This window comes from Nipponia nippon, unplaced genomic scaffold (assembly GCF_047370975.1).
Source record: "Nipponia nippon isolate SJK-2023a ecotype South Korea unplaced genomic scaffold, ASM4737097v1 scaffold_29, whole genome shotgun sequence".
Lineage (NCBI taxonomy): Eukaryota > Metazoa > Chordata > Aves > Pelecaniformes > Threskiornithidae > Nipponia > Nipponia nippon.
Genome location: NW_028262346.1, coordinates 6,604,615 through 6,616,089, shown reverse-complemented (window position 1 = coordinate 6,616,089; position 11,475 = coordinate 6,604,615). Strand labels below are relative to the sequence as shown.

The following is an 11,475-nucleotide window of genomic DNA, read 5'->3' as shown; positions in this document are numbered from 1 at the left end:
ATAGAAGTAGGAAATAAAGAGGGATCATAGTGGAAACTGACTGTGTAATGAAGTGTAACCAAATCAGAAGTCAAATTAAGTCCTTGTCGAGGACTGTTATGGAACCAGAATTGTCTCGACTTTGCCGTTCTACCGTCATCTTCTGGTTTCGACATCCAGCCCCCGACGAAACCACCACAGGATGCCCATGCAGAGACCAGGACACGAAAGGCGGGACCATGGACTGCACGCACGCCTGCGCAGAGGCCAGGACGCGAAAGGCGGGGCCATGGACTGCACGCACGCCTGCGCAGACACCAGGGCGCGAAAAGCAGAAGCGCAAACTGCATGTACGCAGACCCATTCTGCGCATGTGCATGGCCCTATAAAAGGACCGCGTGCACCTTTTGGGGCTCTCTTTTTCTTCTCGTCATACCCCGCGCACCTCCTTGGAAGCTGCTCCTGCGGACACAGAGACTGGACCTTTGATTGACGGGACAACGCCGGACTCGGAGTGGCGGTAGCTAGTTCCCCTACGTGGCTCGCTTCTCACCCGCCTGAGCACGCTCTTTCTTTCTCTCTTTTTTCTCTCCTTTTCTCTCTTTCTCCCCCCCCCCCCCCCCCCCCCCCGTCTTCCTACCCGGTCCTCACCCCTTCGTTCGCCAAAATAAAGTCAAAAGGTTGTACGGCATTTGACCTCGTTTGCGTCTTAATCTCGTCCTTGGGATCGTATCGAAACCTCCCCCGACATTGGATCGGGACAGTCCTATTAAATCTGACTCAGACAGGATTTGCCTCAACTCGACTTCTCCGGGGTTGCAGGGTGTTTTTTTCTGTGCTACCTAAATAGTATTTGAGCATTATGCAGATGCTGCCAAGTTAATCGAACAAATAGTCATTTGAGCACGGGCAGGAGTTTTAGGGATGAGTGATCAGGGCATTTGCTGAGGCTGCAGGTCATATGGGACCCTGTTAAACTAAATAGCAGTGCAAATGAAGTGTGGATGGGAATGGGAGAAGAAAGGAACCTGTATCTTAGCATCTGACCCTACAAATGTGACATTGTCTCTGCCCTTGAAGAAAGAGATTTAAGATCTTATTTCCTGTTTCCAAGTAAATCTCTTATCTAGGCTCTAGTATCCACTATGCACCAATATGTTGAGAGACTGCAATAATGAATCTTCCCATCACATCCAGGGGAGGCTGCTAGCAGCACTGCACCTCTCTGACATTACACGCTCTAATTACGTGCAAGGTTTTTAAGAGTGCTGAAACATCACAGAAAAGGGAAAAAGATAAAAGCCAAGATTTCAAAAAATGACAAACCAGGACTTCCCAGATAAGCTCCAATAGAGAAAATGTGGCTTGTTTCATTTTGCATTTGTTTCATGGGCGAAAAAGAATGCTTAGGTATTCCTGAAAGAATGCACAAATCACGAACACAGGCTGTAGTAGTTGCAATTAATTGCTCTACAGAGGCATGATGCATCACCCATGTCCTACGAGGGCTTTGCTTTGAAGAACTAAAGGACTCTCCAGCCACCCATTCAGCCCTGTGCTCAGCACTGCTTTTCACCCTGTCTCTGGGCAGAAGGCCAGGATGCTTATGCACATAACTACCTTCTCAAAAGACTTTTTCACAGATATATCAGAATGAGGTATTTGATGGAGTAATTAGGTGCAGTATTTTAAATTAACAGTAACCAAACAACTTGATTTTAGCTCAACAATGACCCAAATTCTGTAATGGACAGGGCCAAAATCAGCTTGGTTTAGGATCAATGTACAGAAGCACCTAAACCTGTTTCTAGAATAATTCTAAGATTTCTAAAGCATGTGAATATCTGAATGCATCATGGTTTTGAAAGACTGCAACTATTTTTGACTAAGGTATTTAAAGACTGCAAGTATTTTTGACCACCAGTGTTGGTTTCCTACAGACCTAAATTCCTATAGGTTGTGCAAAGAAAATATCTGCTTTTGCAGAGTGATTTTATTCTTGGCTGTTGTTCTGTTTAGGTAATATTAACTTATTTTTAGAAGTCCACTTCATATTTCAGACACAAGTATGTATTTCTAAAGTAAAAACAGCAGTGTTTTCCTGTCAGGGAAAGTGAGAAAACAGGAGTAGTCAGTATTTGCATTTATATAGCATCTTCTCTCAAAGATATGGAAGCACTTTGAAAATACTAAGTTGCCCAAGATCCAGGGAATTTTCAGTAAAATGTTGTGTGATATTTACAGATCTATCACTGACTGCACTGAATGTGACGAAGGAGATGCAGATGCAGCCAGGAAACTCTGACCTCCAGGTTTTACATAGGAAAGGAAACTTGGAAAAATAGAAAACAGTCTATCTCATTAAATAGTTCAGCTGTTCATTCTCTGACCCATAGACATGATGTACTCTGGATGATACCTGGGGAGCCATGCATGAAGGAAGGGACAACCTTAAGTTGTTGCAAAGTTGCCAGATAGCTTTTAGAGCTCAAGTCTAACTGTCTTGAACTTTGACAATTGGATCAGTACAGCTTTGGTACCATAGACAGTATAGGTATAGGATTTAATTAGAATAACACCTTATTTTTGAATTCCAGGAATGTCAACTTGCTAATTTTACCTCTAGCTCCTTTTCAGGCCAGCTTTTCCTTAAAAGGTATTTTTCAAACTGGGATGTGGGAGGCTTATTAGGTCACTGAAAGTGACAAAATATAGATGTAATCAATAGTTCATCACTGGGAAAGAGGGTGCCAGAGGCGGTGTTGCAGGTCAGGTGAATTGTTCTAATGGGGCTCAGAGTCACAGACCAAGAAAATTACTTTTTATTGCATTTGCTCGTCATCATCAGTTATAACCCTTAGCATTCATTTATCAACTTTCCAATGATTCCCCAAAGAATTAGAATGCATTTGCCTAACAAAACTCTCAAGAGTGTGATTCTTACTATTTAGGTATTAAGATGTGAAAAGGATTGTTGTAAAATATTTAAATTTATTGCTTATAACTGTCAATACAGTCTCTGTTAGGAAAATTAGCTTTAATTAGTACAAGAAAAATAGCTTACTAAAAATCTCACCGGGTCTCTCTGGGTCTTACCAGCAGGGATGTAGACCCACTGAGGAGCTTTTAGCTCTCTTTTTCAAGAACAGAGAGAGAAGTACAATCTCTGAAGTGAAATCTCACTCTACCATCTTTGCCCTTTAATGCTAAGTTAGAAGAGCATCTTTCTGTGTGACAAGTTTAAACACTGACAGTATTTCTGCATTCTTAGCTACTTGTGTGCTTTTAGCAAAATGCCTCTTTTTGGACCTATAACACTGGGCAAATCAGCAGTCCCAATTTGTGGACTCAGTTATATATATCTTGACTTGAGATCTGAGAAAGAAATAGCTGTTGGCCTGTTTTTACTGGCAACGTGAGAACTATGTGCTCAGTTATCAGTTCTGTTTTGCTGCTGCTTCTGTCAATATCCCATAAGTGATTTTACGTGTAAAAATTGTGCGTGATCATCTTTGTTGGAGGGACTATATGTTCCATGTGATCCTGGCAAGCATTCGGTGTTTTGTAGTTCTGAACTATTAACTGTTATCTCCTCTTTTAAAGCAATTTCTTATTTTAAAATCCTATTTATTTTACAGTTAATTTTAAAATTCTATTACTTTTAATATTTCAACTCCTATATATTTTTCAGTATCCTAGTAAGGGGCTTGTATCTATCAATATTCTTTCCTTGCTTGAGTCATGAAGTTTATGACATTTCTAGAGTGCAACATTCTCTTCTGAAAAGAAAAGCAAGTATCATTCCGTTTTAGTGCATGTCTATGTTTGTACTTTTTGATGTAAAGACAACCCTATATGTATTAAGAACCTCCAGTTCAATGGATATCTAATTTTTGGAAATAAGACTACAGCCGATGGAATTTTCTTAGTATGGGCAGCTCCCTAGACCTGCAGTTGAAATTGATACACTTTCCAGTTAGACAGCTAATAATAAAAATTTCAGTTTCAAAGAGCAGATTCAAAGTATTGTAGATATCTATCCCCTTCACACCTCAATAGATCTATTTTGCAAGAAGTTTGTATTCTTTATGATGAAACCCAAAAATATTGCTATGTTATATGTTGGAGTAATCCACAGCTTTTAGTGTCCTATGCTCTGGAATTAAAATCCCATGAAAACCAGGAATGTTGTTTCTTGCAAAACATTTTGAGCTCAGCAAAGGTGGCATGGCTCCTACTGCTTTTCATCTAAGCTTTTGACATCTCTTAAGGCTTAGAACAGAAGGAGAGGTATTATTAGTTAGGTAAATGAAATCCACCTGCAGTGCTTTTTATTATGTGAAAAAAAAATGGTTTCACTTAGAGCGGAAAGCAAATTGCTTGTGGTCCTAGACCTCAAAACTCATTAGATTTTCTTGGTCACTTAGCAAATTATTTCTCATATGTTTTTTTTCACTCTTGATTAATTTTTGGCAACACTACATACATAGAGAGGAAAGAAAATCTGTCCTGAGACAAATAGCTAGAGTTTTGCAGAATTTCAAAGCAAATTTATTAAGTAGACTCCTGGGAGCATTCATTCAAATATTACAAGAGGCTGCTAGGAAAGACTATGAAATCTTCATCTTTGGAGATACTCAAAACTTCACTGGAGAAGGCCCCGAGCAACCTGTCACAGTTTCAGAGTAGGCCTTGCTCTGAGTGGCAGGTTGGACTAGAGGACCTCCAGAAGTTCCTTCCATCATAAATTAATCTGTGATTGTATGAGTTTTTGGCTCTATGAATGATAATTTAAATCCCAGGAGCCAAGGAATCTCATAGTTTAAGCTGAGTAGATGTGTCACCCTGATCTTAGTTCCCATTATATATTCAGAGAGTATTTGGCCAGTATTGATGCTCCCAGTCTGTTCTTCTGTGTTCACCATTCATTCCATAAAGCTTCTCCAACTTGATAGCTCTCCTTTCTTCAAGGAGTTTTTAAGTGATGATGAAATTTTAAATGATGACATTTAAATTAAATGATGACCTTTAGATGAAAGCATCCTGTTTTCTTGGTTTCTCTCCCTACAAATAACAACGAGAACACTTTTTAAAGAGGAAAGAAATTAAATCAGAGATATAAGAAGGAAGGAAGTTGGTTTGGATGGGTGACAATGTCATCTGTACATTGGGTTTAATCCATGTTAGGTGTTGTAGTCTTTGGCTCTGCCACTTCCACATGATGAGGGCTTGAGCAAGTCATGCTATCTCTGCATGCCTTAACCTGCCCGTGGCTTGGGGATGAAGCTTTCTACAGATAAATCTGTGCTGTGGGCATTAAGCCAGCTTGGAGGTCAGGGGCATGGGAGTTCCCTTACCAGAGGACTGAGCTCAGCCCAGCCACCAGGCTACAAAGACAGAGGAAGGCTGAGGTGAACCCTGGCACATAGCAATGGAGGAGGCTGTAGGAGGCTGCAATATACGGCCATATGTATATATGTATATCTGCTCTTCTGCATCATTGTGTAAATTCATGTGCCTTATTGGTATTGAGCCTTATTGGTGCCTTATTGGTATTGAGCAGGAGTCAAAGTAGCTACAGAGGTGCCAAAAAGAAGTGAATGAGGCCTTATTCACCTCTCAGTAATGTAAAGAACCAGAGTTCAAGAATGTCAGTAGTAGTTTCTGCATTGTCTTTGGTGAGCTTTGAATCAAGCTGGGATTAATCTAATTTAGTTTTAGTTGTAAAGAACCTAGATCTCCAGTCTAAGCTAGTAATTTAAACACTTTCTGTAGTCAGTGGGGAGAGGGAAGCACACCCAATGGCTGATTTGCCTGTCTGTCTACCTTAAAAAGCAATGCAACATTTCTGGAGATGCCTGTTTTCATCTGCTGGCTATAGCAGGAATCTCTTCTAGAGATCTATCACTGAAAGAGCTAACATTCAATCAAATTAATTCTGCATTTTACACACCACACACATGTTCTGAGCAGGCCCATAGCAAGGGCGAGCGCACGTTTCCTCCAGAAGGGAAGCTGGATTTAATTTTTTTAAAATTTCAGTTCAGAAAAAGCACAATATATATATCCTTAATTAGATGTACATGTAATTAATGCTATCAAGATTGAGCATTAATCAGACTTTTTATTTGCCACTTCTAATACAATATGCTTTTTTTTATCTTTCTGTATAATGTGACACCCAGAAAATTTGGTTTCTATTATTTGCAGTAAACAGAGCAAAGACCCGCAGGTAAGGCAGTCTAGTGCCTGAACTCTGGAAGTTGGACATGTAAAAAGAGGACATTTGGATCATGAACTTCAGGAGCTGGGTACATTTTTATGCAATTTTTTTGTCAGAAGGTAGTCTGATAGTCTGGTATATTATTTACAGTTAAGATATTTGAGTGAATGGACATTGCATTACTATTTTGAGTTAAGAATTATCCACGTAAAGAAAAAATAGGGCTTGTAGTTCTCCTTAATCTACATGTGGGACGTTCATTGGTTCCCAGGGAAACCATTAAGGTAGGATTTGAAGAGTACAAACTAGAAAATATGGTAAAGCAGAGTTGGAGGCAAAATCTCTTATAAAAGCTTCTGAGAGTGAGTGAGTAACCCTAAACATTAACTAGATTTGAGGTGGAGGTTGCCATTAGTGAATGAGGACCTAAGAATTGATCCTAAGAGTATACAGAGTATTAAATGATACAAAGCAAAGTAATTTTAGAGATGTGACGTGGTGTTTTCAGCCTACAGAATACTTTAATCCTCAGACCTACTATTCTGAAAGCATCAGCTGTGGTTAATCAGGAATGCTTACAGCAGGGATTGAAATGGCCAGTTCACTCCTTTTTTCCAATCAAATTTTGCTCTCAGCTACACTGCTGTCCTATGCACTTGTGAAGGTAGGATCCACTACACCATTTGGATCCTCCTTTGACTGCAAGCCATATGAAAAATTGTGTTTGACTTAAATAGCGAGACTCACTTGCTATATAAGCTGGTTAGTTTTCCTTCTGGACATTCACTAGTCTGTAATAAAAACCCTCAATTTTAAGTGTTTTAAAATGTATTTTCAATGTGTTTTTAAGAGATCTGGGCAGAGCTGAGTCATTGTTCCTAACCTAGTCCTGTACTGGAGCTGTTCCATAGGATGTGGGATTTTTCAGTCTGGCTGGTTCATGCCATTTAGCTGGTGCTTCTGACTTCCAGCTACCCTCCTAGCTTCTCGCACCCAGTCCCTCCGAGTTTTCCTTATGCAAGGCAGGAGGGATCATACTGGGCTTCTAGCTTAATCCCCCCTGAGGACAAACAGGAAGGTAGGCAGTGGTATGCATGCTGAGTGACGCAATTTCATCATTACTGTCTTTAGCTACAGGGAAGCTACCTCTCTGCTAACTAACCCGTGTGGTGATGCTCACCATCCATTCTGAGTCAGATTAACTCTTTCCTTGAGGCTGAACAAGGGTAATACCAAGCTGCCTCGGTGTTGAGAGGATGACTTAATGGCCAGTTCAGGTTTCATCTTGCCTTATTTTCTCAGTTTTTCCCATTTGTCCTAGAGGCCTTGCAGCCCTACCAATACTTGCTTTTCTAAGTTGAAATGACTGCAACAGGATTACAGCAATGAAAAATAAATCAAAAGTATAGATTGAAATGAAAAATAGCAAAGTAAAGATAAAATGGTGAGAAGATGCAACTAAAACTCTTCCACTGAGTGATTTCTGTGGCCAGTCTCTGTCCTGCCTCATGCCCTGGGAGCCTCTCCTGTCATCAGCAGGCTGGAGGGAATGCAGAAAAGGGTGATGTCCGATTCCCAGGCTTGCTAGGGGAAAATCTGGTTCTAAGCACTCTGCCACCAAAGAGACTCAAGCGGGGAGATGTGCATACATTTTGTCACTTTGACTGGAAAACACTTTATTTTTTTATTCCAGCTTGTAATGATTTGTTTCTTTTCCTTTTTTTTATCACATGAAAGAGTCTCAAAGAGGGTTCCCCCCCACTCAATGCAGGGAAAAAGCACTTTGACTCCTTTCTGCTGGGAAGTGGTAGTTCCCATCTTTCATGGTAATAAAAACGCAGGATGTGGCAGTCTCAGGCTGTCAGTTATTAATGATAGAAAGGTGATTTACATAGCAGCCTACATCATTACCATAATATTATCATGAAGGTACTTTTTAACTTTTTCTTTCCCTCTCTCACTTTCGTGCCTTGCAGTACATTATGGTGACCGTTCCTGGGCAGTTTGACTGCCAGTCTGCTCCGTGCAGGGGTAGCTGTAACCTTTAATTAGTCTTTTCTTCCACAAACCTCCGGTGCTAAGTCCCCTGTTAGAAGCTGATGCCGGCTGTGAGGTTCCTTGGACGTGTTATAGCTTGCACCTCCAGGGACCACGGTGGAGCTGGTGGTTTTAGAGAGCATCCTTTGCAGAGGAGAAGTGGGATATTTATAGCTTTGGTGCCGCTTGCCAAGCTGGAGCTTGGGGACACTGCCTAAACCTAAAGCCATTTACTCACTAGGATTCAACATTCTGCTTGTTTTATGATAGCCTTTGCTTGCATCCCAACATCTGCAACAATAACAGGCCTCTGGGCCTCTTCCCAAGGCAGCGGGAAGAAATTCTCTAGTGTATTTAGAGAAACCTGAAAATTGTCCTGAAGTACTATTCCAGTAAATGTACAATGCTTTTAAGCCTATATATAACACAGGGCTAGCTTGTTTCTCTGCAAGAAGATGGTGGAAATGGGTAAAGACCAGCAAGGCAGGGGGAATCTGACCTAAAACAAGCAGCTTGGGCACAACGCAGGGGACAGCGTAGACTAGGCACTGGTCCCAATAAGCAGTGTGAACAAAGGTACCCTTTGCTGGGAGAAAGGTGGAAAAGTTAGCTGTATGGCTGTAAGCTGTGCCATGCCACTTGCCCTTACAAGCAGGGAATGGGGTGGTTTTATTGCCATAAAAACCCACCTGAAGCTCGCCATGGAGTGTGCTGTGGAGGCTTGTGGTCCTGAGTTTGCCCATGGCCATGCTCCCAAAGCCTGGCTGTGGGAGTGGCAGTACTGCAGGCAGGAGAGGATGCTCCAGGACATTAACTCTGCTCAGTGAAATTTGATAAGGGGCCCAGCCTCTGGTAAAGCCCTCTCTTTCCCCTTAATGAGATATTAATGAGCTTCTGGCATTGCTGGAAGAAGGGGAGAATGTAGAGATTGAATTTCTAGGTATTCACACATTTTTTCACCCACCATATAATGTTCTCTGCTCCTTCCCCTGCTGTTTTGTACTGTGTCATTGGAAAGCAGAATCCTGCCCACCTTTTTTTTCCCTTTTTCAGTTTTCCCGCAGGTGGGATGGATGTGGGTGCTCTCAGCAAGGCCAACGCTGCGTCCCCATAGTAGCAGCTAAAGTCCTAACAAGGGAGTTAAACTACAAGCTGGAGAATGGCATCGGGAAGCTCTGATCTCTGTAGCTCCTGATCCTGAGTAAAAAGGATGATGAAATGAGATATAATTAAGGGACTTTAATACGGATCCCTGGGGTAATTATTTTTATTTTAGGATTAATGTGATGATTAAAAATCCGCTGCATTGATCTGCTAAAGTAGGTTAAATGCTGTGGACTTCTGCTTAAATCCAGAGCTGCCACTTGCTTTTGTATTGACTCAGCTTTCCAATGCTCAGCTTTCAGCTGAATTTTCTTTTGAATCAGATGCTCAGCTGAGGGCTGGCCTTTTTTGGTGAGCTCTTGTTTAGCCAGCAGGGAATAACCCTAGATTACATCAGGAAACTGCCACTACAGTAAAAAAATGTTGAACTGGTCCCTGTCTTCATCTCCCAACTTATAGCATGGGAGAGATCAATAGGACAGTCCTTGCCTGCTTCGGCAAGGGAAAAATATCAGAGCAATACTTTGCTGTATACCAATATTCTATTGGCAGAGAATTCACTAAATACTGGTTTTTTAACAGCCTGACTTCTGCACAGGGTGAGAGTCAGCTGAAGAAGGGAATCTGCCCCTTTAAAACTATTTTTTTTTCAGCCTAGTGAGAACACATTTTCAAAGCTGTTGAAGACTTTAAACAAAGATTACCCTGGGGTCTGTCAGAGGGGGCACTCAAAGAATCACACAGCAAGATACAGCAAACCTTTCCATACAGGCAGCCTGCATTATTTGAAAGCTTTACATCTTTTCAATGAGAATAAAACATCACTTCTGTGACTATGTACCCTATAATTAATATCGGACTCTCATAATTTGAGGTTATGCCACCATTTTGGTATTTCTGAAGCAGCTTTTTTTCAACAGTTGCAAACCAATAGCCAGACATCTTTACCCCTGCCCTTACCCACATAACAAAGATAGCTTATGATAATTTTTTGCACAGCATGGGCAAATAAGGAATAAACCCACAGAAAATAAACCTGGACTATACTTTGAGAGATCATTTAGTCTGTACTGTGCTATAAGACAAGATCATATCTTACTTGCACCAGCAACAGCAGTAGTTGTGATTTAGACATGGAGGCTGTGTGTGGCCTGAGTTGTATTTTGTCCTAAGCTGGGCTCTTGAGGAACTACAGCCAACTCATGTCAGTTGAGAGCTCCTGCCCCATACCTGGCATGTGCTCCTCTGGCCTGTTCATAACACCCTGTGAAGACGTTAACCATAACCTAAGACCATCTATTCTAGTGTTAAAAGTCTCTTTCCATTGAATTATTTTTCCCAAGAGACGTAAGCTGAAGGTCACCTAGTGAGTCATCTCTCTAACACACAGCTCTGTGCCCCCTCCGTTTCTAACCAGAGTGAAATATTATCCCAGCAAAATGGCATGCAACCCGTGAGTCACCTTGCTGAATCCCTGACGGGGCTGCAGATCAGGTCTTGGGTTTGGTTGGTTTTCTTCAGAGAAGAGCATTGGAAACTTCAGGAGACAGCAAAGTCTTGAAGTCTACACCACTATGTGTATGCATGGGATATGGCCATCACCTTAAAGCGACTGGATCTAGTCTAGCTCAGCAGAAGAAATTGAGACTCCAGCCATGCTGTTCTTGTTATAGGGTATTCCCAAGCACATTTCAAGGAGCTGGGGACCGGGATGCTGGCATCCCCATCGTGCCTAGCTAACCTTGCAAAGACAAGGAGCTGAACCAGCTCCCTGAGAGGTCAAAGGAGCACTGGAGCCTGTGCTGGGGGAGAGATCAGGGGAGAGACAGCAATGGGATGGAGGGGGCAGAACAAACAGGGACCTGATAGATTAACTCAGCTGCCTGCAAAGTCATCCCCCACTGGTCGTCCCATTCTCTTTCTCATTGCTGATGTTGGTTGCTTTACATAACGCTCCCATCTCCCCACATCAAATAAAAGGCGAGAGCTCACAAGTACGTGGCATGTGAATTAAAGCTCTGCAAAAAATTTGCAAACAATCACAGCTCTATCACAGGCTGCAACAGAGACTTTTATTGTGAAAAGTGTCCCGAAACCAAAATCTTACCTTCTGCTACTTGGATTTTTTTTCT

At 41.7% G+C, this 11,475-nt stretch overlaps 1 protein-coding gene across 1 annotated transcript in view; it reads left to right on the top strand.

Moving 5' to 3' along the window:
• Positions 1-218: 218 nt before the first annotated feature.
• ST8SIA5 (ST8 alpha-N-acetyl-neuraminide alpha-2,8-sialyltransferase 5) overlaps positions 219-11,475 on the top strand; it is a 50,619-nt gene continuing 39,362 nt past the window's right edge. Inside the window, exons 1-2 of the mRNA XM_087763654.1 lie at positions 219-329; positions 372-499. Coding sequence (XP_087619780.1) covers positions 219-329; positions 372-499 — 239 coding nt within the window. The remainder of the gene's footprint in view (positions 330-371; positions 500-11,475) is intronic.